At 44.4% G+C, this 27969-nt stretch overlaps 2 protein-coding genes across 6 annotated transcripts; one reads left to right on the forward strand and one right to left on the reverse strand.

Moving 5' to 3' along the window:
• Positions 1-946: 946 nt before the first annotated feature.
• Positions 947-3681, forward strand: mars2 (methionyl-tRNA synthetase 2, mitochondrial). The gene is made up of 3 exons (XM_030117532.1): positions 947-1409; positions 1854-2188; positions 2305-3681. Exons 1-3 carry the CDS (start codon positions 1136-1138, stop codon positions 3490-3492), a joined length of 1797 nt encoding a protein of 598 aa, XP_029973392.1. The 5' UTR covers positions 947-1135; the 3' UTR covers positions 3493-3681.
• Positions 3608-27615, reverse strand: med12 (mediator complex subunit 12). 5 transcript variants are annotated; one of them, XM_030117490.1, is made up of 43 exons: positions 27483-27615; positions 26792-26896; positions 26502-26693; positions 23882-24041; positions 23622-23797; positions 23075-23185; positions 22511-22783; positions 22263-22409; positions 21700-21799; positions 21484-21620; positions 21090-21221; positions 20798-20924; positions 20356-20585; positions 20213-20272; positions 18856-19029; positions 17499-17643; positions 16554-16672; positions 15249-15392; positions 14993-15156; positions 13989-14120; positions 13625-13852; positions 13393-13537; positions 13193-13313; positions 11966-12076; positions 11745-11858; positions 11501-11637; positions 10719-10898; positions 10356-10427; positions 9808-9971; positions 9545-9706; positions 9259-9460; positions 9070-9179; positions 8832-8967; positions 7531-7680; positions 7065-7424; positions 6841-6976; positions 6526-6737; positions 5850-5924; positions 5480-5712; positions 4871-5069; positions 4496-4708; positions 4069-4150; positions 3608-3980 (listed from the first exon to the last, which is right to left on the reverse strand). In XM_030117490.1, the coding sequence occupies exons 1-43, from the start codon at positions 27582-27584 to the stop codon at positions 3943-3945; spliced, it is 6510 nt and encodes a 2169-aa protein (XP_029973350.1). In that variant the 5' UTR covers positions 27585-27615; the 3' UTR covers positions 3608-3942. The 5 variants fall into 5 exon arrangements, with proteins under 5 accessions (XP_029973350.1, XP_029973371.1, XP_029973378.1 ...); XM_030117511.1 differs by having other exon boundaries at positions 6535-6737; positions 27483-27584; XM_030117518.1 differs by having other exon boundaries at positions 4496-4651; positions 27483-27584.
• Positions 27616-27969: the final 354 nt, after the last annotated feature.

Below are 27969 nucleotides of genomic sequence, written 5' to 3' on the forward strand. Positions count from 1 at the left end.
GTCCTCGTGACCGTTAAAAACAAGGCAACGCATTAAAATGGTGCTAAAGCCGGACATGAAAAAATAACATGGACTCTCATGGAGAGAGTGTTGTGAAGATCACGACGTCTTTGAAGAGAAGAGACAGAGTCAAGACCAAAATCTTGAAAAATGGTCTCAAAACCGGTGTTGGTCTACTACAATTATTAGTATTACTATTATGCACAAAGTTAACAATAAAGTTGTGTTGAAAAATAAGTTTGATCAGTGAAGAAATGTTTCATTCCAATAAATGGCAAGTTAGACTCCAATGACTCCAAACTAATGCCAGACACAAGAATAGCGAAAAACTAGCAGTTTTGCGAGCAGGGATTTCAAAAACAGGAAAAGGAAGACATGAAGCAAGTTTTAATGCCTTAGGGTGAAAAATACAGTGACATGTCCCAAAAACCTATCCTTTTGCTGTTGCAATATGCATGATTTTACACCGCAGGGTTAGGAAACAGTAGGTGGAAAGATGTTAAACCCTAATTATACTCTTATTTATTTATCTATTTATTTATTTAACCAACCACTTGCTAGGTGGGTTGGCTGGCCGGACTGAAGTCTCGTTCCGGCCCGTTTTGGCCCACGGGCCTTGCTTGACACCCATGCAAAATAGTTATATGTGAGAAGAGGCGATGTTCAGCAGCTGCTGTGTGAATGTCATACATCCTTGTTCTGTTCAGCAATAAAGTTTGTTTAAAACAAAAATACATGGATTCTTTAGACGTTTGTTGCCCCCGTAAAGATCTTTTACTTGTGTTCGGGATGAAAACATGACATTTATGTAGATTTCACGTTAAATGAAAACGATCATCTCAGCAGAACGTCTCCAAGAAAAACCCTGTCACCCTATTGGTCGACGCTGTTTAAAGACGTATTCTGATTGGAGGAAGAACTGTCAATCATCAAAACCGGAAGAAGCGCTAACCTTGATGCAACCAAAACACATGGGCTTACGAAGATATCTCGGAATTCATTGATTCTTACCTCGATAAATAACACATTTAACTGGACTTCTCGCGGATCTTCAGCAGCTTTTCTCCGCTTCTCCAGTGAATCGTCATCAGTGGACTGAACGTCGTTTTATCGGTTTTCATGTCGGAGTCCAGTTATGAGGTTCTCTTTACTGTGCGCTGTCAGAAGCTGTGGAGCAGCTCGCAGACTCCACCGAGGGCAGCTTCTCTCATCTGTTGCAGCTGTTTGGAGACATGAGAGGAGAAACACGAGCAGCCAGCCGTGCACAGACCCCGGGAGTCACTACATCACCACTCCCATCTTCTATGTCAACGCGCCTCCTCATTTAGGACACCTGTACTCAGCGGTGACCGCCGACTGCCTGCACAGATACAAAGTCCTGCAGGGCTTTAACTCAAGGTTTGCCACAGGTAAATCATGCTTATAAAATCCACATTCTGGTCAGCAGTGACCCAAAGCAGGGGGTTCCAACAACTTTAAATAGGTTTTACCTTAATAATCATTGCCTGTCACTGCCACCTGCTTTTCTTCCCCCTTGTAGTCAAGTCTAATTTTCATTTTCATCAAATATAAAATTTACAAATGCATATAAAAAGTTATTTTTTTTCTTCTGTTATGCACATGGATTGGAAACACGAAAAGCCACACTGCTGCAGAATAATCAATTCCTGGAAAAACAGACATGTATAAAAATTGTAAAGAATAAGTTTGGAAATTTGTTTGGCGAAAGACTGACAAATTCTAAGAAAATCAAACATTCCTAAAATCGCTTGGATTATAATGGAATCAACTCATAACACACCTCTTACGTTTCACCTCAAAGCTCAGCAACTTTGCACAATTTTGCATTTCAGGTACAGATGAGCATGGTTTGAAGATCCAACAGGCTGCAGAAGCTGCAGGAAAAGATCCTCTCTCTTTCTGCACCAGCGTGTCCGAGAGATTCAAGCATCTCTTCAGCAGCTGCAACATTTCGTATACAGACTACATACGAACTACGGAGCAGAGACACCGTCGAGCCGTGGAGCATTTCTGGTCGGTGCTCTGGAACCGAGGGCTCATCTACAAGGGCAGCTATGAAGGCTGGTACTCCACTCAGGATGAGAGCTTCCTCATGCCGACGCAGGTCACAGACGCTCTGGACTCTTCAGGGAAGGAGATCAAAGTGTCGATGGAGAGCGGACACAAGGTACGTTTTGGTTGAACAGAACAAGCAGCGGTCTTGTTTTACTTTGGCATAGTAGCCTTTTTTCTTTTTTCATTTCCAGTTTTAGTGTTCGAACAGATCTCTTTATTGTTTTGCAGGTGGAATGGATGAAAGAGGAGAACTACATGTTTCGTCTGTCTGCGTTTCGATCTCAGCTGTTGGAATGGCTTGAAGGAAACCCCCGGGCTGTGCAGCCGGAGCGCTTCTACCAGGCCGTCGTCCAGTGGCTGCAGGAAGACCTCCCGGACCTCTCTGTGTCCCGTCAGAGGAGTCGCCTCCAGTGGGGCATCCCGGTGCCGGGAGACGCTGAGCAGACCATCTATGTGTGGCTTGACGCTCTTGTGAACTACCTCACGGTTGCTGGCTATCCAGAAAAGCATGAGCAGTGGTGGCACGTGGTCCATCACGTCGTAGGAAAAGACATCTTAAAGTTTCATGCCATTTACTGGCCGGCTTTTCTCCTCGGAGCCGGACTGCAGCCGCCCCAGAGGATACACGTGCATTCTCACTGGACAGTAGGTGGAAAGAAGATGTCTAAAAGTCTGGGTAATGTAGTAGATCCTCTTGAGCGCTCGCAGGTATTCACTACTGACGGCATGAGGTACTTTCTGCTGCGTCAAGGCGTGCCAGACTCCGACTGCGATTACACAGATCGCAAAGTGGAGAAGCTGCTGAACGCGGAGCTGGCGGATTCTCTGGGCGGTCTGCTCAACCGCTGCACAGCTCCAGCTCTCAATCCCACTCAGGTCTACCCACATTTCTGCCCTCAGTCCTTTCCCCACAAGCCCGGGGGCAAGGCAGCAGCTGAAGACTATCAGATGCTGGACGCTGTGAGACGCCTGCCAGCCCTGGTAGAAAACTACTATGAAAGTTTGCACGTGTACAAAGCGCTGGAGGCCATCAGCGCCTGCGTCAGGCACACCAACGGGTTCGTGCAGCGTCACGCGCCTTGGAAGCTGGATAGAGGGGACAGCGAAGACCAACGCTGGCTCGACACCATCATCCACGTCTCTCTCGAATGTCTGAGGATTTACGGCACACTCCTGCAGCCAGTGGTGCCGGAGATTTCTGACAAGCTGCTGTCCAGGCTTGGAGTGCAGCCCGGCGAGCGGAGCTGGGCAGATCTGAACTTTCTGCCAAGGTACGAGGGAAAGGCCTGTCCCTTTGAGGGGAGAGCGCTGGGACCCGACTCCGGAGTGCTTTTTAATCGACTTGAAAGTCAAAATCCGGATAGAAAAAGCAAATCAAACCAATCCGTAAAGAAACCAAAGAAAAGTAAAAACTGAGGACTTTGGAAATCATCTCAAGGCTGTTCCTGTCTGATATTTCTTGATAAAAGTTTCAGCAACATGATTACAATCTAAAAAACACGCAACCAACAAGTACAAGACATTAAAAAAATGACATGACTTTTTTTTTAATGAGAAATACACGAAACTGAAAAAATTGTACAAATTGAAATAAAATAAAAAATTGCATTATTCTTATAATTTGTGGTATTTTGTACATAAACTTCTCCACCATTAACCATTATTTTTCTACTTCAGATCCGGATCCCTCCTTTGATAATCCGTAATTACAACAACTGACGTTGATGTTTGGTGGTCCTCGGAGCCGGAGAAACAGTCTTCCCATTTAACTGCTTTCACAGGACTGGACACATTCTTTCAATCCAACAGACAGAGCTGAGCCTCCCCCTTAATAATGGCCCGTTCTCTGCACGGCGTGATCAACAATTAGTAATATGAGTTGGTGCCCTGTCCTGGTTGTGTATCTGGAGGAAAAAAAAAAAAAAAGCAATTAATGATGAGCAATCTTGGTGCAAAAATTACACAGTAAGTGTCAAGAGGTTCCCGGCTTACTTGAAAGTTGTTGTTGGAGCTGTCTGACCAGAGCTGCAGTCTGCTGCTGCTGTTGAGTCTGCTGCATCCCCTGTCGTGGGAACTGAACAAAGACAGTCGTTAGAACAGGCAACAAATGTACTGCTGCATGCACACACACTACTAATGCTGGGAAGTCGAAGCAAACGGGAAGATCTCGTTGCTATCAAACTCGCCTCAAAACCGTGCTCTCAGGGTAAGTTTGAAAAACAAAGCATAACACAATGGCTGTAGGAGAAGTTTAGATTTTTTTTTTTTTTATTATCAACATTTCACTGTATTTTGCACCAGAAGGTTTCATTAAAACTGATTTTATTTGGAGATTGTAGTCAGTTATGGTCGTAATTGTTTGGTGTTGTGAAAGTATAAAAAATGTTATCACCTATATTGGAATGTGGACTGGACCTACCAGAGGCTGCTGAGGGGGCAGCGGCTGCATGCCGAGCCCCTGGTTCTGCGCCTGGCCTGGAGGCGGCACCGCTGACACCTGCTGCTGTTGCTGCTGCTGCTGTGGAACCTGCTGCTGAGGGGGAACCTGCTGCGGCTGGACCGGCTGCTGCTGTTGCTGCTGCTGTTGAGGAACTTGCTGGGCCTGCTGCTGCTGCTGCTGCTGCTGCTGCTGCTGGAAATGTCGATGTGTGAGAGAGGTTAGCATTTGTTGGTGAATGGTGAAATTCCATGTATCTGAAGAACCTCTTTATATACACCAACGGCAAAACTGACACAAAAAAAAGCCATGTTGTGACAGTAAATAGAGAGAATAGATGGTATTAGGATAGATTACTCTGAGTGCATGTTGTCTGAGGTACTGCTGCTGCTGTGCTGCCTGCTGTTGCTGCTGCTGCTGTTGTTGCTGCTGCTGCTGCTGCTGCTGTTGCTCTGCCAGCATCTGATTGGGCCTCAGGCCTGGATGGACGCCCTGGCCGGCCATGTGACTGAGGCCGTGCATGATCGGATTCTGCTGGAGGGGCTGGTGGGCAAACCTGAGGTGTATTGAGACACAGACGAGTAAGAGTGAGTACAGGCAGTTATATAATCAATTCGATTGAAATGCAATACAGTCATCTGGCCACACTTTACTAAGGAAATATTCCAACTGAGTAAGGACAGGCGACGGTGGAAAAGACAAACGCCCTTTCTGCAGGAGGGATGAGGAGGAGAAGAAGACAGATATGCCAACGCTAATGCTAATGCTTTGGTGAGGAAAAAGCTGGTCCTGAACCAGCTTAACAGTCAATCGACACATCACAGTTCATTTTCAGCTGTAAAGAGTCAATAGATAAAGTAGCAGCAGTGGAAAGAGGAAGTGATCCGATTACTGCAACACATTGGAAATATAAAACAAACGGCAAACTATGTATGAAACGCGGTCACGTCGTAAGACAGGACTGACCTCTGCGTGTTCTGCATATTGTGTGCGTAGCCTGGAGCCTGCTGGTGAATGTAACCGCTGGGCCTCTGCTGCATCTGCCTGAGGGGGTCCACCACAGCCGGGTTGGCTCCAGGGTGGGAGCCCTGGAAGTTCTGGTTCCCGTAGGAGGAGGGAACTATACCACCACTTTGGGACGGGTGCTGCTGCAAGCTCAGGTGTGATCCGCCGTATGGGGTATAGCCCTGAGATATGTTCTGAAGCAAAGAGAGAATATATTGATCATCCATTCAAGGAGAAAATACCGCTTGTTTCACATGCTGGAAATTGTGCATTAGTTCTTTTTTTTCTCCCTGTCTCAATGAGACAATTGAAGGCAAACTGATACACTTACCTGGGAGGCCTGCATTGATGTGTATGGTGGGTTGGGCGTTATCTGTCTGATCTGCTGCCCCATTATGCTCTGATTCTGAAAACAAAAATCAATGCAAATCCTTCAACGCCACAGCATCCTCCACCAGGAGTGTTCATGAGAATCTATAGAATGTAGTTTCTAAAGATTTGGGCAGTGAACAAACCCGCTTACTAGCTATTAATCTCCCATAACAACACTGTAATAACTCTAATGGTTCTGCAGAGTATTGCATTAGGGAGCTACTTCGCCTGGTTGTTATTCTGATTGGAAAATGAGAGTGTTTCTTCATACTATTACTGAATTTGAACAATATGATGATACAGTGTCTAAACTTCCTGAGACTTCTGAGGAGATATTAGTGCTGAAAAAGCACTGGGAAGTTTTGATGATTTAAAGTTTAGTTAAACACATGTTGATATTACTATTTTAAGATCCTGTGTTTCTGGAGAAGTGTCTATAGGTCCACACTGCTTCATGGTTTGTTTGTTTTTTTCACTTTTTTTTTTTTTTTTAAGTTACAGGACAGTTTTTCATTAAGACACGTAACACTTTGCAGAAAATATATTCCCAATGATCGTATTTTTTGGGGAAAAAAAAAAAAAAACTGATCTGGAGCTCTACACACTACCTAACTGGAGGTTGTTGCTTGACTCACCAGTCTGACCTGTAACTGCTGTCGCAGCATCTGGCCCTGCGGCATGCTGGGCGGGGGTTTGTAACCCATGTATTGCTTGTCCAGTCCCATCATGCCGGGCATGTTTCCCTGCATGCCGGGCATCATGCCGGGATAGCTGGGTCGAGTGGTCATCATTTTGGCCATCTGTGGGTTGCGGGTAGGCCTGTACGGAGGTTCTAATCCTGGACCTCCTGTGGAAGAAATTACACTTTCAGACCACGATAGATGGAGCCGCAGCGAATGACTAAACTTCTAAAACTGGGGCGTAATGACGTGACGAGCCCCGGAGCTGACCTGGAGGTAGAGGCTGGTTCTGTGTGTACATGCCGATGGGCTGCTGGCTGTATGGTAGCCTGCCGTATGGGTGGTTTTGCATCGGATCTGGAGGCATGTTAGGCACGTAGCTCACACCGCTGGGTGGTCGATATTCCTACCAACAAAATAAAGAAACATCAGCTACTTTCTGGAAATGATGTTATGCTACAACTATAAACTGTCAAGATGACGTCTCCACCGACCTCTGACTTGGTCTGATTTTTCTTTTTCTTGCTGGGCTTCTTCTTGTTTGTGTCCGAGGGCACGGCGGGAACATTCTTCTCGGGCTTCACGGCCTCCTTTATCTTCTCCGGCTCCTGGGAGATGGGGGTCAGGGGCTCCTCTTCCTCGGGGGGCAGCGGGAGGGGCTCCAGGTAATAGCTACGCGGTTTGGGCTTCAGGTGGGTGTGGTACAGCAGGAAACGCTGCTGCTCCTCAAACTTGGTGACTTTGCGGTCCACGCGTACCGTTCCGAACCAGCCCCAGGAGAGCGGCGCCGAGTGCTTCAGACCCTCAAAGACGTCCCACGGAGAAATCTTCTGCTTGGTTGACACTTGAAGACCCTGGATGACCAGAGAGGTACGTTAGTCAGGCTTTCCCAACCTCTCCTTATTGCATTTTTAACCAATTTTCACAAAAAAAAAAAAAAACAGCTGACAGTGAGTTTACCTCTTTCTCAAAGCCGGCGATCTTGTTGCCCTTCGTGTCGATCAGTGACCCCTGAGGTTCACACGTGATCACGTCTCGGGTTTGCTTCGGCAGCGGCAGAAGCTGGCGAACCTTCTCCAGACTTTCTGACTGCCGATCTCCAAGCTCTTTCTGTTGGATTAAAACAAAAAGGTTCATGTTTGATCAACCTTAATGCACACAATAAACCACTGAGGACATATGTGGCTTTTATAAACCTTGAACTTTTTTTCCCCCAGTGTTTAACAATTCACTTTTGGAAAACAGAAAATCTCATGCTTGAATACAAAATATACTGTTGACTGTTTCAAGAGCGTGATTCCACCTTCAGCTTATTTATTTATTTTTATTATTATTATTTTTTTTTTTATAGATGAGGCTTTAACTTCACATCTGGTTCTATTTTTTTTCCAAAATGTTTCCCTTATTCCATCAAAGTAACAAGTAAAAAAAAACTAAAAAAAATTAATAATAAAGGCAAATGTAGGAGGGACAATAGAATCTGTCTTTGATATGAAGCAAATCTGAGTTTACACAATAGAAAAGGAGCAGGAAGAAGTATAAACTGAAGTTCCAACCTTCAAGTACTTTTGCATGTTTGTCAATAACCTAATTCATGAGTGAAACAACAACTTTTCCTTAACTGAGCATCAATCTATAGCTCCACAATAGTTCTCGTATATCAATTCAAGAATATCTACAAAGAAAATCCTCATAGTTAATAATAAATACTTACCTCACAAGATCAGTTCTTTATGTCTATTTTCAAACTGAATGTTTTTTTATTGCCAAACACAATTTGTTCCAGTTTTTCCAAAGACATTAACACAGAAACAATTCAAAGTAATGTGCACTTTATGAATCTTTTAACTTTCCCCTGAAATTGTAATAATTCTCTCATTCACAGAACATTTTCTGAATATCACCCAGCAATAAGTTATTCTTTGCTTTATACATTACTTCAATAGTTTTGAACTCGACAAGGTCAATAAATTTAAAGTTTTAGACTGTAAAAATAGTGGAACGGTGTGTTTACAACAACGGTCACTGCGAACAATCCTTATTGATCTTTCTGTTGTTGTTTTTTTTTTTTTGCAGAGTAAAAAGTCTTTTGTAATGAAATTGCATAATGTATTTTCCATACCGCCACACAGTAAATCAAATAAGGTACTAAAGTGATTTCTACTCCAGCAGGTCTTGAGCGTTGTGCCATTCTGAACATTAACAGCCCGTCTGCAGGCTCTGTGTCAGGACTAAATGTGAGAAGTGTGTGTCCCTCTTACCCTGAGCTTCTTGACCAGGTTCATGTAGGCTCTCTTGTTCTCCTCCATGCTGCCCTGAGAGATGCTGGACATGTCGGCGGCCAGCGTGCCGTTAATCAGCACGCTCAGCATGTCCAGCACTGTGGTGAAGAGCTCACTGTTGGAGAACAGAGCAGTGTGAGTGTGTGTTTCCACGCCGAGTGGCCCGTGCTTGTATCTGATGATAATCGCTCCGGACTCCAGCCAGGGAAGCACTCACTTATTGGACTGCATGTCCACGGTGCCGCTGCTGATTATGTCCAGGAGCAGGACCGCCCACTCGGTGGTCTGCTGGGTGCTGCGCTGCACCGTGTCAAACATGCCACCAACCTTAGTATGACAACAAAACAGGAGTAAACCAGAGTGTCGCCTTTCAATCGACAGCTTCAGAATTTTAAGAAACGCTCACAAGATTGAGTCGTAGCTTCAGAGCCTCGTGCATCATCTGCTTGGCCTTGCAGTCATCCTGGTACTGGTCTTCTCTCCAGTTGGTGACGATCTGCTGCACCTGGCTGTACAGGGAGGTGAGGAGACCCTCCCTCTGCTCATCCTGCCCCTTCAAGCAGGTCAGTACCAGCGACAGGAACGGCTGCTGGCTCAGCAGCGACATGCTGGGGAAACAAGAGCCAGTTACTTCACATTCAATAAACCCTGATGGTTGGAAAGTGGAAAGCCGACAGAGGTTTTCCACAAACCTTTTCTGTTTCTGTCTGTCTCTCTCTTTACGTGAAGAGGAGCCGAGGTGCTGTCCCTTCTCCAGCTCCTCTCCGGCAGCCTTCAGCACGTGGCCCTGAACTGAAGTGGGCAGCTTGGCGATTAACGGAGCCACGAGCCAAACGCCTGATCGCTCCGATGAGCTGCAGAGCACAGTGCCAGTAAAACATGTTGAGGAGTTTCACGGATAAACAAGTATGAAATTTAAACGCAAAGAAAGGGGTATCCTGTTTCGAGCAAATACCTTAAGATAGGTTTCATCTTGCTTGTGGTGCTGCTGTTGTTGGAGGCGGAGCCGCCCTGGACTGTGGCTCCATTCCCTGAGGGGTTATTGGAGTTCATCTCAGCTGATTTCTGAAACACTTCAATCGTGGCTTTCGCTATGTTTTCCAAGAGAGCATAGAGCTCCTATAGGGGGGAAAAAAAGAAATAATACAAAAAATGGTCAACAATATTCAAAATGAAATCGAAGAGCTTTTTCAGAGGAGATACTATCAATTATCCATGTATGCAGAGCACAATAAATGAAGAGATAAAACAACATCTGTATATCGACTTTTGATAAGTACTGATCAGACTCATCTACACGTGTATTTATGGGAGTGAAATGGGAATCTAAAATGAGCACCCTTACATCATGACAGTAAAATTACAAATTATTTATATTACGATTATATATAAGGAACATGGCACAGAAATGAAGCAGCATTTAAGGTAAATACTGCAGAAAATCGACATGAAAAATGAAAAGAAGGCATGACACCAAAACTGCAGAAAATCAACAAGACTCACATTGTTTGTGCTCTGTTTGATCATCAGCTGCAGCTCCAGAGACGACTGCCTCATTGTCCATTGGTCCATATTCTGCACCAGACACGGAATTATTGTTACATTTGCTCTTAATGGTTGAAGATCAGAAACCAAAAGAAGGCCTCTGTCTGCTGATGGCTTAATGCTGTGTTCCGATCTATCTTTTCGCCAGTAGAGGGCAGTAAAAGTCCACAGATTATTTTCAAGGCAGCTGCAGTAGAACACCGATGAATTCAGACAGTCAAGATGAAAACACCTGTTCTTAAAACCTAATAATGTATGAAGCTAGACCCGTATGAAACAGGATCAAGCACAGCACAGTGTTGGTTTCTATTTTTCCCTCACCTGAAGGATGCGTTTGATGCGCTGCCTCTGAGGGTTGTCGCCGTCGTCGCTGTCCAGCTGGCGGTGCGGATAACAAATAAGCTGCAGAAGCCGCTGGGCCTGAATGTTCACCAGCACAGGGTCCTGCAGGGCACTGCTGTCCTCAGACAGAGATTTCAGGCAGCGTTCGCCAACCCACTCCTGCGAGCAGAGGGCGAGGAACACGTTGGAAAAATAGGAAACGTGTCGGCAGTCGAAGCTTAAATTCAAATATTAAGATAAACCTTGTCACGCAAAAACGGGCCTGACTAAATCTGGCGGAGCGAGGATGAAAGCAGGCCAATGGGTCATTCCTCAGGAAGAGGAGAGCACATGCCAGAGCCATGCCAAGGAGAAAATGTGTCTGAAGTCTCACGAGGCCTGGAAGCGTGTTCGGCCCTCTGAGCTGCTGCCAGCACTTTTCCTGGCCTTCGAGTCAACGTGCCATAAGTCACATCTGGTGCAAAAATGACCGAATCCGTGCCATTATATGCATTTAGGCTGTCTGCATTTACAAGGCACTCACGAAAACAAAGATAGAAAAATCCCCGTGTTCACATAAAAGCCTTCCAACAGAAACAAAAACATTCAAATGGAGACTGTGAGGCAGGTCCTCACAGCAGAGAGCGCTCAAGTAGTGATTAGCTGCCTCAGCAACTCTAATCTTTCCTTTTTTATTCTTTTTAAAACGCCGGCACTTGTGAACATTAGTTTGGAATTTCAATGAATTCATACATTCAGTTCGACACGACAGATATCCCCACCTGCTGGCAGATCGTCTTCAGAACATACTTGGCATACACATCCAGGCTGGCTGTCTCGATGGAGACATTGCGTCCTTCAGATATGTCATCGAGGCCGGCAGGGTGAGACAGTCCTGAGCCTCTCAGCTCTGCATCACCTAGGAAAACACACACATACACAAAAAGTACATTTAATCAGTATTCACAGAGTCAGGCCATGGTTATATCTACATTTCAAGACAATTCTCATTTCACTGTGCCGTACCCAGCATGAAAACAGCTTTGAGGACAGCAAATACTGCTCCAACTACAATGCTGTTCTGGGACGCTGCGAGGAGGTGGCGATCACAAGACGACCGGATACCAACTGAGGATTTGTCTGCAAAGTCATGGCATCAGTTTAGAAAAAAAAAAAAAAAGAAAGAAAAAGAAAAAGCTGTATGCAATCGGAAAAACGAAACAAAGACTTGTGATTGTGTTCCGTACCTGACTTCACTCCGTCCTGGGGGACCGGGTTGCGCTGTGGCGTCTTGAAAAGGTGTAGCAGAATCCTGCAGGTGAGCCTCGCTCCCGGCTCAGAGTCTTGTTCGCTGCAGGCTGAAGTACAGATCAGACGCAGATTAATATCGAATTGGTTCATACTGCATTTATTTATTTATTTTTTTTCGGTTGTTCTGTTGGACGGGCTGCAGAACTCACGCACATCAAAGTCACGCAACTAAATTTAAACCTTGTCCTAGATAGACTTCTCATCAGGCAGGATAAAGTGGAATTTTCATAAAGCTGTTGTTGTGAGAAGAGGGAGCGAGAACAAAGCATTTACCACAAGTGAGAGCTGTTGGCATTTGGCATGTGCAGCAGCGCTTCAAAACGAGCCAAACCCAACCAAACAGCATGGCTGAATGGGGCTTTGTCTCCACACCGGCAGGAAAAAAAGATTAACAGTGGGGCGACACAGACACTTCCCTGGCAAATGCTACAACCGCGCCGAGGCTTCATGGATCTGGATCAAATACACTGCATTTACTCTCCTCTGTGACTGAAGCAATGTATTATGAAACTGAATATTCCCCCCCCCCCGTGAGTCAAGCTGCTGTGTACTGCTCACTCAGTTACAGAGGGCCTGTGAGAATAATATAACTGGAAACAGGGACGAAAAACGATCCTGAGTCCAGATCATAAACAATCGAATTTTAAATAAAGTTTTAAAAAAATATTCACTTCCAACGGCATGTTAAACTGACATTTTCTCAGTGTTTATGAGTCCATATAATCTTCACATGTGATTGCTACCCATAGTTGGAGCTTTGAGCACATGACTGATAAGCAATGTCTTCCTGCCTCTTCCTGATCAAATTCATATCATCACTATATTAGATTTCAGGTAAATGTGTGATCATGTGTAATGACACAAATGTCAAGGTCTTACTGACTGAATCAGGCCGATATTGTTGCATAAAAACCTGCACATCAACCTGATGTCGTGATTCAGTCTTCATGTAAACAGAACAACCGGCTTGTAAACAAGTTACTGTGTAAAATGCAGCCGGAAGAAAATTGAAGGCTAAAAAGTTGAATGGTAACAAACAGGAGAAAAGGAAAATGAATTTAAAACTGCAAATAACAAGGAAAATATGAATAAGCAAAAAGTGGGCACCCACACAGACGAGTCAAGCGGTTCTTCTCTTTTGTTTTGGATGATTTAATTCCTACCTGCATTGAGGAGTGACGGGATGGCCACACAGCGAACCAGATCTTCCAGTAACAAGCACTGCCGAGCAATGAGGATGGCTACAAAGGTTGCCAGGGAATCGTGGAAGGACAGATCGCTAACCTGGAGTGGACAGACCAACAGTAAAATAAATGAGTGAGCGGCAAAACATCAAGTTGAACATTTTTTAAGCGGGACTTACATCCACGTTACACAGCAAGTCATTGAAGCCGCAGTTGCCGTTGTTGGAGGAGCAGCAGAGGGCCTTGAGGATTCCGAGCCACTCGGCGCTCAGGGAGCGACAGTACGCCGTCAGCTCCGCGCACAGGATCCCAATGTCGTTCACCCTGAAAGCAGACGGCACGGCGTGTGACGACACCCCGATGGAGAGCGCCAGAACTATCGCAAAGAGTCACCAGACAGGAAGAACACACCTCTCGGGGTCTCGGTGGTCCACACACACGTCCATGAGCACGTTGCACACGAAGCTGTAGCGGTTGGCCGGGCTGTCGTTGAGGATTTTGCCCACCATGGAGTGGTTGAAGTTGTGGGCTGAGGGATTGGCGATGGCCTCCATCATGAAGACGGGATCCCACAGCATGTTTGAGTCGGACGGGTCGATGTTGCAGTAGATGGAGTTTTTCACTTTAGAGCAGAACTCGCTGTGGGGGAACAAGACAACGTGACACAGAGGCAGCAAGCAACATTATTGTTTAGTAAGAAATGAGGTAGAAGTTCGAGCTGCAGATTCAAGTTTTTCGATTCACTTATTTTAAAAAACAGCTGATCAATCCTTACCTGAAGATCTCACCAAACTTGTTCTTGAGGTGGCTGCAGGATGTGTACAGGTCGTACAGGTAGGCCAGGATGCAGCGCTCGGCGGAGGAGCAGTCTGCAGGGTTCACGCCGGACTTCACCACAATGCGCAATCTGTGAACGAGCAAGTTTCAGTTTGAAAGCAAGGAAAACCTATTAGTTTCTCTCAGTCCACGAGGAGGATGCTTCATATTGTTTCATGTCATCCGAGTATTTGATTTAGCACAAAGACACCTGATGTGATGCAAACCAAGCACTTGGGGCTCAAGGCTGTTGCTCAGTCTGACACATCAGTGGTGCAATTTCAAACAAACTACTCGTTTTCAACTCCCTTGCACCTCTAGCTTCTACGAAGAAACCCTGCATCTATAAAAGCATGGTTCTCCTCTTGAGAGGTGTTTTTCTTCCTGGAACACCTAAACAAACTGTGTGCCACATGAACCCCTTGCCAGTACTAACACATTCTTTAGTTTGCACAAGAACAAAAAGGACATATACTGTGGTCATCATTACTGGGTTTAGTGGGGTAATTGACAGGCTTTTGTTAGGCGTCTTAAGGACACAGCACTGAGGAGTTGAGTGCAGTCTCAGCATCCCTCTGATGTAAAACTCCTCATGAAAGTCACCAGGATGACTTTCCGAAGGGAGTGCAAACCAGCCGCAACTCTTTAACTCGCTCTTACAACCAAACACATCCTTTTTTAACGGCTTTAATTATCGTCTTCGCCCTGAAAAGATCCCTTCAGGGATAGCTTCACATCTCGGTTCCACTTAATTTGATGGTAATGGCTACGAAACAGATCTTTGGGCCACCAATTAAAGTCTAATCAAGTCTTTAGAAAAACGTTAAATACTGAGTTTTTAGGAGAGACGCACAGTGGCCCAGTGGTTAACAACATTCCCCTTGAATATGGAGTTTGCACGTTCTTCCTGTACACAAGCAACTTTTGGGGCGTCTACAAGGCTAAAAACTGCCGGAGGCATACCCGTCAAACACTTGAGCCGTCTGCTCAGGATTGAGGATGAGGCAGGAGTGGTATCTCCTCAGCACGGCCACGATGCAGAGACACAGGCTGGTGGTGTAGCTGCCCACCAGGCTGGACGACTTCAGCAGCAGCTCCGCTTCCACCAGACTCAGCTCATTCAGAAGCTGCAGAAGAAACAAGAGATGAGTTTTTTTTTTAAAGCAGCCTGAGTAGCACAGTTCCGACGTGAAAACACGAGCGTTTAAGTCGTCAGTACTTGGATCGCAAAGTCTATGAGGCCACTGATGTTGAGGGAATACTCCATGAGGTCGAAGATGAACTGGATGTGCTGGACGAGAGGCAGGTGGTACGACATCCCTAAGGCAAAGCTGGTGATCTGTTCCAGCACATTTCTGGACACCTGCGCACAAAATGAAGACAAAAACAGCCAATGGAGGAAAATTAATCTTTAAACATAGCCTTGAACAAACATTTTTCTCTTTATGTTCAATAAACCTAAACGACTGATTAAAAATGTTGATATCTTAGATGGGAAATAATGCTAATAATGCTGGTATTGTTAAGTTTTTTTAATAAATACTGCAATAAATTACAAATATGACTAATGAATGAATAAAAGAGTAGGAGACAGTGGAGCCATGTGGCTTTTTCTGAGTGTCGAGTCATGTTAGTGCAGCAAAATCTCTAAAATACAAACCTGAAAGCCTTGAAAATTGTGACAGCATGTGGCCAGATCAGTACATATTACAGATAACCGCTCTTATTTACAGTCACTGGGCATTTCTAGCTCTAACCTCATTTTTTTCTATTCATCTTCTACACAAGCACAACGTACCCACGTCCAATTTTGAGTCAACAAACAACCTAACAAGCATTTCGAGAAACGAGAAAACCCACAGTTGCAGGGAGAAGACAGAAACTGAAAACAGAAAGAAACCTGACCTTCCGGCCGTGAAGTGGTGGAGATATTCAAGTCTTTCTTTTCTTTTGCCTTCTGGTTTGTTTGTGTGAGTATATTTCTTGATTCTATTATCATAACTCAATCTGAATTGTTTTCTTCCTTAATTGTATCAAGTTTTACTTCACTTCTGTGAGAATCTGTTGTTTTTAAAAGAAAACACAAATGAAATCGTCTTGATTTTTAAAATCTGTTTGTCCCCTGGATTGATGAAAGCCTTACTTTAACCGAGAGCATATAAAAACCCAAATCAAGTTTTCTCACACTGAGTGGGTTTAAACATTTTACAAGCTATAAGTTATTACAGTACAGAGGATTGACTGCTGCGCCATCTGCACCATCTGATATTTAAATGTATTATGTTCTGTTGGGTTTTCACGTTGCCGCCACCTGAGTGCATTATACATTCAAATTGTATTCTGACATCTCACACGAGGAATCAAATTACATTTAAATTACATTTGCATTTAAATCAGCCACCTCGGGAGGTCACTTGTTGTGAGCCGCTGCAGTGTTTCCATTAATAAACCTTTCGGTCGGTCCCTAAACAACTTAGTCCAACATACTGAAAACTGGACACAGAAATCTGCTTCTCGGTCTGACCTGTGAGGTGACCTGGTGCTGATCAAAATGTGAGAGGTGTTGGAATTTGGAGAAGATATCTTCTGCGGTGGGAAAGGCCTCGGGCTTACTCCTCTTCCTCTTCTGTCCTTCCTCCCCGCCTGCGTATGTGCGAAAGAAAAGAGAGGGGAGGGAAATAAATGGGGTAGCGGCAACTCATAGCTGGTCAGTGGTCGTATTTCCAGTCTGCTGAGCAGGTCACCCATGAAATCGAGTTAAGCCAATGGTCTGTTATCTTATTTCTAGCCTCCTTCGATTTGCAGCTTCACTGCAAGAGAAACTGCCGTAAAGGCGCCTTAAAGACAAGAAAAGTGGTGCTTTTCATTTCACAGAGACACAGTTGTGAGCCGAAGGTCACCATGAGCTCGCAGGAATGTGCCACGAAACGGGCCCGACCTCCACATTTAGAAATCGGAAAACCTTAAATCATCTTAATAAGGTCACATGTTTCTGAGATAAAGTGGCTGTGAACAGATGAAAGCCATTAGCATAGAAATTGGGTGTAAAGAAGATTGAGTGATGCAACCCCCCCCGAGGGTTGATAAAGAAGGGGAGAAAAGCTTGTTCTTTGAAGAAGCGGAGGGAAAAAGGGGGATACAAATGTAAAGCATTCAAAGAGGAGAGTTATCCGGGGGGGATAACAGCTGGAGTGGCCACAGAAGGAAAGCCAGTACTCGGCCTGCATGTGAACATGTTCCACAAGCATCCCGACTTGATAAAAGCTTCAGCTTCTCCCGTTAGGTCCGAGAAAAAACATTATCTCTCACGTGATAAACACAGTTCATTCTGCATAAACATGCAGCAAAAAAGGCCCCATTTAATGCATTTGTGGAACACATAGATAAAAAACTCAATTTTCATCCATGAAGATGGTAAGTAGGTAAGAGAAAAACAACACGATTTGAAAGCGCAGAAATGCTGATTTACCTGTTTCTGCTGTGCTTTTGCGGTTGAGCACCTTCAAGATGTCTTTGGTAATCTTCTTGATGGTGTGGCGTGCCTCGTCCCTCAGCTTGCCAACGCCGTAGAGGACAACAAGACGCTGGTTGCACTCGTGACTTGCGCTTTCCTCCTGGAGACGAAGACGGAAAGATCTTGGGTAAGCTCCATAGCAACGAGTCTCAATAAAGCTACAAAAACAGACATTATAAGGCTTGAGGAAGATTCCAGGAAATCTGAGACACTTTTTCCCCAAAAGGAAGAAAATTTAGTTTCAACTAAAAGACATTGTAAGTCATGTGGGTATTATTCATGACAGTCTGCATTATTAAGAGAAACTTCTGAAGCAGCAAGTACTGTGACATCAAACTCAGAGTCTGAACATCCTGGTGTAGTGCCAAATTCTGCATCTCAGAAACAGCAGGCGTGTGTCGATAAGTGCACAGCGGACCGACTCAGTCAAATGTCAAGTGTGCTCACTAAAGGGTGATTCAGTGCTCAGATCAGAAGTCAGCTACAGGTGCTGGAAGTTGCTTGTAGCCTTTAACGAGTTTTAAAGCCAGCAAGGGCGCAAAGACAAGCCAGGAGGTCTGTGCGAGAGATTCAATTTTCAAGTGTTGGTAAGCAGGAAACGTCTGAGAGGTTTTTCACACACTTATATAATTGTAAAAGGAAAAAAACAATTGTGAAAACAAATTGCTTGTCTTTATTTTTTTTTAAAAAGTCTACACAACTTTTCATCCAAATATGAGACTTGTAAACGAGGGGGCTTTATATTGAAATCAATGCTAGTCAAAGTGTTAAGAAAGTCCGAACATCAGTGCCACATGGCTGGCCAGATTGGAGCCTCCGGCGTGCCGGTTTAAATCCTCGTGCCTCATGTTTGACACCACTGGTCTAATCCATGTTGACAAAAACAAGGCCGGATCATTGATTCCAGGCGGTTTTCACAGCTGAGCCACAGGAGGCCTGACTATCATTAATTTAAAAATAGAAGCTGATATCATGCCTGAGAACGCAAACGGGTTGGACTCAATTTGAGTCAGCTGGGATAATTTGGTTTGCTCTCATGAGATCGTCACAGCTCGTGTGTTACTGGACCAAACCGTATTCAACCTGAAAATCCAAACGGCTGTAAAAGTTGATTTCAGAAAGCAACAGGAACTCAGAGAGAGTCACTGGATTCACGCGTCAGAGAGCTTCCATGTAATTCAGTCACGGCGCACATTTCAAGGTTCGAGAGCGAAGACGAGCTTCACTCCTCATCAGAACAGAATCTGGTCGAGAAAAACATCGAAAACCCCTCAGTGTCGTCTTCTGGTTTGAAAGCTGTGCGCGTTCTCACCTGAGGAATGGGGAAGTGAGTGGCATACTGAATGTGGCGCGGCTGCTCGTACAGCTGGGGGAAGGCCGGGTCCATCCCCTTGTCCTTACAGCCGGCCTTGCTGTCCTGCTCTGGGGTGGGCTTCTCAGGGGAGGGGCTCCCCTTGGACTCGCAGTGCATCGGGGGTGAGAACATCTGCGGGGGAACGAGGACTGAAATCACTTCCAGCAGGAACACAGAGCGAATACAAAAACCTTGACGGAGAAACTCTGGCTTCAAAAAGCAATTTACAGGATTTTGATGAATTGCTGTGAATGATTATTATGAAAATACACAGGTGCATCTCTGCACTGACTTCTTTAAAAAGTAAAACATAAACACCAATTATTAATGGCTAAAATTCTGCTATTCTTAAATTTAAAATTGAATGACGCATAAGAATTAGATTTACAGCTTCTTTTAAATTTCCATGCTTCATGTCTGATTTTGTCATTTTCTCTGTGCTTCACAAACAAGTAACGGTGCTTTCATTTTTAACCAGATGCACTTAATTTATGCAACGGATTAGATTTCTGAGACAGCTGTACAGCTGAGCCATTACAGGAATCCAGTGAACATCTTCAGCCTCTGGCTAGTTCAGTGAGTGGCCTATAAAGCAGCAGCTGGTTCATGCGGTCATATTTTGAACTATAAATATATACTACAGCGTGTGTTCACAGCTTTTTCAGTTGTGTTCTTTGAATCAGACATAAGCTGAAGCTCTGCCTATTGAGGAGCAGGAGAGACGAAGGTCAGATGCGCTGATGGAGCTGAGTTCGATTCATGATATCATTGAGAGTACACTCCTTGCTTTTTACAGCAGATTTAAAGTGAGAAAAACACCTTGTATAGATTATATTTTGTATCTGTCAAATAACTGACAATCAAAAAACATGACTGGAGTATTTTATACTGATTTATCCCTTTTTAATATTAGGCACCAGCTCTCAACTTTGCATCCAATGGTAGAATTGAAATTCTGTGTCCCCTCCCCCACCATTGTGATGCATATGAGGATTTGTGGGTCTCCAGATCACACACACACCACCAGCAAGTTCCAGCTTCGGGACGCAGGGACGAGGACTACCTCACGAAAATGTATCAAATTGAATATCACTGAAATACATTTAACTGGATCTCCAATGTTACGATTGTGAAACAGTGGCGTGTGCGTGTGTGCTGGAAATCAGCGGCGTTTTCCCAAAGCTTCAGTGTAAATATGGTTTTGTTTATTTTATGGGGAGGAGTGATCAAATATTTTCAGTTCTTCTATGACTAGAACTGCTAAAGGAATCACTTATCAGTGTGTTATTTAGAGCTAAATATGTACGGTGTTTACCTCGTCAAAATTAGCACTGGAGTTCTGATCAATTTCCATGGACTCCGACAGTCCGGTGTCCTGCAGAACAAACAAAGTCACATTATTCCTCCGCACTGTACACTTATATCACACACCAGCAACAAAAGAAGCCTCCGACTTGCCTCCATCTTGATGCTGCTGCCCGCCTCCTGCTCTTTGCGCTCTGATTCATCCGACGGCTCGTCGCTGGGGGAGCGTGGGCGTGGCAGGTGGGAGTCAGAGGCCAGGTCACCCCGGGAAATCAGCGTGCACATGTAGATGTTGTGGGAGAAGACGTCGTGACGGATGAGCTCGCAGAAGAGGAGAACCAGGTTTGAGAACTCCACTCGCTCGCTTTCATTTCCCGGCTCCGCTACGAGGGGGAAGAGAGAGGATTTGAATAATTTAATAGTCGTTTTCCCCTGCCAAATCATTTAGAATAAATATGCAGTAGATAATGATATAACAGGCCGAGACAAAGGGAAATAGAGTTCTTTCAATATTAGACTAAGGCCGAGCTTGACGCAGCTGCAAAAGAGAAAAAGGAATGGAAAAAAAATTGAAAAAAAAAAAGACGGGACTCACTGAGTGTGGGGGCCTGGGTATCGAGAAACTGCAGCAGCACATCCTGAAAGACTGGCAGTGTGGCAGCTGAGAGGGAGCCGGATGACACAGAGCCCTTCTCATCCACCACCTCCGACTCACCACACCTCTGCAAACAAACCAGACGGACGACACGCAGCCAGAATCATGCGAATGTCCAAAGCAGAACACTTTCTGCAAGCCTCCCTCGCTGAGCATGTATATTTGAATTTACAGTCTCTGCGCAGGAATCCCTAAGATGAACCGTGAATGAGGGACTCTTGGCTTCGTTTACCTCTGCCTCTATTTCAGCCTGTCTCTTCTCCAGCAGCTTGGCCACCACCATGGCCCGGTGCCTGCCGGAGCGTTTGCAGCACACGGCCCATTCACAAAGCAAGGTCACCACGGCGTCGTCGTCAGGTGACATCTGGACGGAAACATGCATCATGAGACAATAGGGCTAAAAATAAAATCACCCGGAGGGAGGTTTTATAATCTGATGATCAGTCATGATGCAGCAGGAGGACAGCACAGAGAGATCCTTAAAAAAAAAAGATGTTCTTGTTTCATTACAAAATTATATTAAAAGCTTGAACTGATAATATAATGCGTCCTAATATTTTTCAGATAGTCTATAGTTTTATATCATCATAAGTTCTTTAAATACACACAAAAAGTAACAACTTTACCTCATGACCATCTTTACTTTGGCCTGAGCCGAATATCCTGTTGTAGAGCGAATCCAGTGAGTTGTTAAAATCGGACTTCTCAAAGCTGTGGTTGTCCAAGACCTCCAACGTGTGAAGGACCCTCCCGATGGTGAAGCCTACGAGCAGGTTGCATCGTCTCAGAACTGTCCTCACGTATAGTTAACAGGCCTTCTGTGAGGAAAAGAGCTCTCCTACCTGCTGTGGTTTCCTGGCATTTATCAAACGACCACCTGAACTCAACCGCCTGGCCTCGCTCCTTGACTTGCTCCTCGATTTCTCGCAACTTTGAACGGACCTGGAATAAAGAGTTTTGGAAAATAAATCAAAGCAGTGTTCCAAGGGAGAAAAATCAGCTGGATTAAATGGGACAAGTGAAAAATGGAGAGAAAAAAAAATTATGGAGCAGAAAAATAAACAAACCCATTGTGCTGAAAAAAAAAAAGATATATAAACCAGAAACTCTGCAGCTGTGCTTTTTCTACTACACTGTATAACCAAGTAAGAATTTCATTATGCTCTGCCAAGCTCTGCTTTCATTTGAGGGATTTTCATTGAGCTGTTTAGTTTAATTTTACCTATCTAGCTCATTCGACACGCTTTTGTTGAGTTTATTTCTTTTTTCTTTTTTTAAATTGATCAACTATAATAATGTCTCATTTATTGGAAATGTTGAAACAAAAAAACAAACAACTTCAGCTCATCAATCGGCTGACTTCTGTGCAGCACACAGCCAGGAATGACGGAGATAAACAATGTACCTGCTGTGTGAAGGCGGTGTTGCCTCCTGGCATCGGCAGGCTGGAGGGGGCGAGGGGCAGCAGGTCCAGAGGCGAGCCCGTCTTGTTTCTGCTGTCTGTCAGGGAGTAATGCCACACCAGAGCACTGGGGCAGCACAATACGATGCTCTGATGTGCAGCACGGGGAAGAAAAACACATTTTAGGAGTGAGACGTCTCAATCGGAGCACAGGTGAAGCTATGTTCCACGGAACGGGTCGATACGGGTACCTGTAGCATGCAGCTGAGGCCGAACACCAGGGGCCGGTGCTGCGGGCAGATGTAAAAATCTGTGAAAGGTGTCTGCGGCTGGTTTCCTCCCGCCGGCTGAGAGGTGGGGGTCGGGGGCAGCGCGTTGCCTTGCTGTGTCAATATGCCATGGGCTGGATGCCCCCCTGCGCCGGGGCCCAGGCTCCCGTCACTTAGCAACAGGTTGAGGCGGCGTGTGCAGAAATAAGCCAGCCGTCGTGACAAGTAAGCCGACTGTACAAATTCCCCTGAGTACTGCGGCACAGAGGAGAGATTCACAGCGTTACCCGCAGCACTCAGTGTCCATTAACATCAATCAGCTACGGAAACAGGAGCACAGTGAGTGGCTGCACCGTCGGCCGAGGCCGGCGCTGCCAGACCAAGACACAAAGCACGATGAGACCGCAGACAGCTGCGGACGCCTGTCATAACACAGAGCCGCTTGTGTATATGCAGCTGTGTACAAGACCCAACATTTTCCCAGAGGTACTCCGTCTGTTTATCTGGGACCGGGTTTGGCGGCGATAACGCGCGAGGCGTGTTTACCTGTAGCAAAAGGGGCAGGAGGAGTCTGAGAAGTTCGTCTTCGCCGGGCCGGACCTTCTCAAAACACTCCAGCACCCACGTCAGGAACTCATGTCTGTCTAACATTCCATCCTGAGGATAGAAACACAAGAGGACGTTCAGATGAAGGACAGCACTCAGTGTTCTTCACGTGGAGTCATTTCCAAATGTACTCCATCGGTTGTAGTCCTAATTTCCAAAAGACAAAACGCTTTATTTGCATCTCATCTTGTGTGCTGTTCAGATGGATACAATAGAAGAGAGCAGCGAATGTCTCCTGCATGTGACACACTTAGCTACAAATCTTGCTAATAATGACCTGATTGTCAAAGTTTAATCAGACAAATTCAAATGAATTTGTGAAAAAAGCATAGCTGATGGGGACAGTCACAAGTATCTCTGTAAAGTATATATATATCAACGTCTTTCATGATCGTCTGTAACAGCATCTCACTGATTAACACGGTGCAGACTCCTCTATGCAGATTCCTGTAACATCACCCGACACTGTGCAGAAGCAGCCGCTGACCTGAAACATGAACATGGCCAGCTTCTCGTTGTACTCCCACTGCTTCATCGCCATCTCCACGTCAGCTGGTGTGGCCGGGAGAGGCGAGCTGCAGCCTTGGCTGGGAAACTGCCTGTAAAACTCAGCCACCTTCTGAAGCTGCTCCCAGAGGTACTTCGTGATGATCTGCGTCCATTCTGCGCAGACGGACACAGACTGTGTTATTCGGCTCGAAGATGACACAAAATAGAAAATGATGATGACCAAAACTATTTGCTCACCTATGCAGGGATCAATAACATGCCTCTTCTTCACTTTAGTTTCTGTGATGGCTGCGTGATAAGCACAGGTCATCTTGATCATCCATGCTGATCGCATGACAGGAACCGAGTACTTGGCCAGATATCCAAACACCTCCTCCTTTTTGCTGAAGATGGGCACCTGGGAAGAGGACATTTTGTCCGTCAGCGATGTTGAGCGTCACATCAAAACAAAGCTGATGGTGGGAAAACAGACTGGAAGCCAGAGCTGAAGCAGTCTGGAATGAGGCGTTCGTCACTTTACTCAAACAACCAAAGGCTCTGGAAACACAAATGTATCCTTTCAGTTGGCGTTCCCTCAGCCAGAAATGTCTGGTCGACATCTTATGTGTGAAATCCAGGAAATAAAAAGTTCTGCGTGTGCCTATGAATTCATGACGTTCTTGTCTACTATTAAAAGCAAAGCAAAAACCTTTTTAAGACTATTTCAAACACTGACAAATCTGTGGTGAAGACAAAGAAAATTGCAAAAGTCCACAGATTTCTTTACACCAATCAATCCGTTTCTTCTCCTTTGGACTTGAGGCTGTAGGCAACCTGAAGCCTCAAACTGTTTTACTTCTGCAAGCGTAATCCGCAAACAAATCATTAAAACTGAATTTATGAAGTTGATAATATAATTGTATAAAAGTGCAAAGTACATAAGAACTGAAAAATACAATAGTAAAATGACAAAAGGCTTTGAAAATTATGACTAGAAAGCTCACATTTTATTTAGTCTGTTGTATTCAAAATCCAAAACACATTTCTAACATTTACAAAAGCACTTACATAAAAAGGCAATTTTTTTGACCAAGAACAAAACCTCCACTCCAGACGATCCATAAAATATATTATTTTTGTACTTATGTTAAAAAAACAAAACAAAAACAACTGAACAGCAATAAAAGCTGTTGCACTTACAAACAATGAGATTCATTGTGTTTTGGGTCAATACACCCAAACAGAACGAACAATAGACTTGATTTACACAAAAGCATGAATCGGGCTGCTTCAACAAGGACTTCACTTACCTTCTCTGAATTGCGCCTCCTTTGTAATATCAGATTGAATCATGGAGAGTTCGGCAAAATTTAGTGACCATTTTGTCCTTGTGGTTTTTTCCCCAAACTAAAGCTATTTGCTCTTTTTCTTCAGCTTTTGCAAAACACATAAATTTTACCCTAACAGTCACATTCACAGTGGGATCGTCCATCCAAACCTAATGTGTGAGTGAGTTCAGCCCGGGCCATTTAGCCCCATCAACAAGCAAGGAGGAGAAGCAACTCTGCAGTCCTCAAACTGCAAACAGAATGCATTTCCAAAAGGCCTGTATTTGTTGTAATCATAACTCTGATCACTTAGTAGTTTCTTTTCAGTGCCGACAGCATTGCATTTTAGCTTTTCACGTGTTGCCTCCTTTAAGTTGCTGGGTTCTTCGTTTTCAGTTTACTGGAAAAAGGTCTATCAATGATGCAGCAGAGTTCGGCTTTGCAACTGAATCCGAGGCGTTAAGGTCAGCAGATGCTCACTGAAATGTGATCAGCTCAGTTTTAGAGGATAAACATGTTGATAAACAGCCAGAAGCTCAAATTGTCAAAGTGCACACAAGTCAAACTTATCAGTTACCAATAACAGAGTTTTCCTTTCTCAAACAATCTGAATAAAACACAATACTAGGTTTTTGAGTTTGAAAACATTGGAATAAATCTGTAAAAATACTGTAACAAGACTGACCATAAGATCAGTGGAAGCCATTCAACGCAAGTCTATCAAGTTTATGTCCCTATATCAGAGAGGGGTCACAGATGTGATGATAACAGAGTTTAGACATTGAACTTAAGGATAAAAGTACCTGGATAACAGGTACAGTTAAATATTAAATAAGATTAGGTTTATTTCTATATTTATTGCTAATACATTTATACAAATGCAAAGCCTGTTCATCTGTGCCACATTGTAAGAATCTGTGGGAATAGAGCTGAATATGGATGAAAATTTTACCAAATCTTCTTTGCCAATGCCAAGTAGGTCAGTTCATAAAGACTTACACTCAACCAGGAAACAAAAGCTGGTTTGATGATCAAGACGTTACCAGGCTGTTACACAGAACATGCGTGTAGTTGTCTATCTTAAACAGTGGGACATATCTTGAATTGTATAGCTATGTACAAGTACTGTTTTCATAACACCTCATAAAGAAAGTCGGTAATTAACAAATGATTATTTATTTCGCTTAAGAAATCTGCTCCTGCCCTGTCTATCAACTATGAATTTAATCCAATACGGTCAGAATTATTATTAACATATATTTGAATAACATTAAAATATCTCCTTTTTTCATATATAATTCAGAATATAATATTTTTGTTTTAAAATGTGTAATATCTGCATATTTCCAAGTGCTGACTGACTTCATACCAAACACCTCCTCAGAAACAAAGCAAAAGTATAACATGAAACACAGCAACACCACAGCAGGCAAATTATAATGAAAATGTGAATACACAGGCAGGTTATGTTTGATAAACAAAAAAAATTTACTCTTGTTACAGGTACCATCACATAAGCAGGGAATATTAACAGCGTTCGCATGGCTTACCTTTTTAGCCAGCTGCGTGAGAGGTTTAGTTCCAGCTAAATCGGTGAACCAGTTATTGATGGAGCTCTGTGACCTTGCCGTGACAAGCCAGAAATTATCCTTCTGGTTGACCTGTGGTTTACGTTTCCCCGTATCTGGAAACGTGTTGTAGCGCAGCTTCTCTGCAATGATGCTACTGAAGTTTGAACTAATCTGTAAGGAAGTGAGTAAGAGGGATCAGGTATTAATAACTGGGGAAGAGGACATGGTATAATCAGTTCTGAGCATCATGAGTGTGTGAGCTCCATTACCTTTGAAGGGTTGAAGTTGACATTTTTGGCACTGCCATGTTCATCACCAGAGACAGCCGGCTGATTGTTGAATCCTTGCTTCACATTGAGTGCAGTCAACTCATCCTGAAGAGAATACACATGTAAAATCACGTGTGTTAGTTTAGTACATTAATCGTTACTGTGTGATCACATAGCAGACAACGGTGATAAACGCAGGTGAAACAGTCTCCTTTTCCTTCTGCATCCACACAGTGTGTGAGCTTGTTATAAATAGATCAGGAGCTCACAGTAATAGAGACCAAGGCCAAACTCCAGTCTTAACCTGAGCTGATCATTTCGCCGTGCAGGTTGGTGTAAATTATTGAACCAAATCAGACAATTGCCAGCACCACAATCTTAAAATGCCAAACGCATAATGCTTTGTTCCACAACGCGAACTAGTTGCAAAAACTGCAAAGCATCCGCTAGCCGCTGAGCTAGCTAAGCCAGCCGGGGTCTGTTACGAACCGGTTGTTTTCCCAGTGAGCAGGCGGAAAGCTCCCAGACTGACAACTAGGAGCTGTTCATTGTTATTGCTAGGCCCGAGCCGTCTCCAGGGCTGTGAGACAGGCTAGCTGCTGCTAGCTCGCACAGCTTCACTGCTAGACATTTTTATTATTCTCCTAAAACTCATTCCCCGTGCCGCAGGCTCAACACGGTGAAAACTGACCTCTTTCTGCTTTGGATCTTGGGGATAAACGTCCGGAGGGCCGAGCCGGGGCCGCTTTAATGGCCGGTGTTCGTAACTTAAGATACCGAAGGCAGCCATCATCCAGCGGCATCACAGCCGAAGCCTTCCTCCTCCCGAGCAGCGCGAGCGACAACAAGCGAACACACTTCCGCCCCGCTTCAACGTAAAAGCAGCCGAGGCTTTTCCCCCTCCCGAGCAGCGCGTGCCAGGATAAGCGATCACACTTCCGCCCAGACTTCAGCATAAAAGCACGTTTAAATCTAAACGCAATCTATATCAAGAAATTCCCACAATCAAAATGGTAACAATCCCGAATGCATTTTTAATTAAAAATTAACAAAAAACAAAACAAAACAAAAAACATTAAATAAGGCAGATTTAATCAGTGCACACTCAAAAGTACTGAAAAGCTGTGTGTGCCAAAGGTAATTTTCTTATGTCACACTGAAAGGAATACAAAAATCAC

Source organism: Salarias fasciatus, chromosome 2 (assembly GCF_902148845.1).
Source record: "Salarias fasciatus chromosome 2, fSalaFa1.1, whole genome shotgun sequence".
NCBI lineage: Eukaryota > Metazoa > Chordata > Actinopteri > Blenniiformes > Blenniidae > Salarias > Salarias fasciatus.

Excerpts from the sequence above, each read along its gene's own strand:
- mars2 (XM_030117532.1), top strand. The coding sequence starts at position 1,136 with ATGAGGTTCTCTTTACTGTGCGCTGTCAGAAGCTGTGGAGCAGCTCGC. Across the intron at positions 1,410-1,853 it reads TAACTCAAGGTTTGCCACAG|GTACAGATGAGCATGGTTTG; the intron begins GTAAATCATGCT and ends TTTGCATTTCAG. Across the intron at positions 2,189-2,304 it reads CGATGGAGAGCGGACACAAG|GTGGAATGGATGAAAGAGGA; the intron begins GTACGTTTTGGT and ends ATTGTTTTGCAG.
- med12 (XM_030117490.1), bottom strand. The coding sequence starts at position 27,584 with ATGATGGCTGCCTTCGGTATCTTAAGTTACGAACACCGGCCATTAAAG. Across the intron at positions 22,784-23,074 it reads TCCTGCCCCTTTTGCTACAG|TACTCAGGGGAATTTGTACA; the intron begins GTAAACACGCCT and ends TCTGTGCCGCAG. Across the intron at positions 21,800-22,262 it reads ACACCGCCTTCACACAGCAG|GTCCGTTCAAAGTTGCGAGA; the intron begins GTACATTGTTTA and ends TCTTTATTCCAG.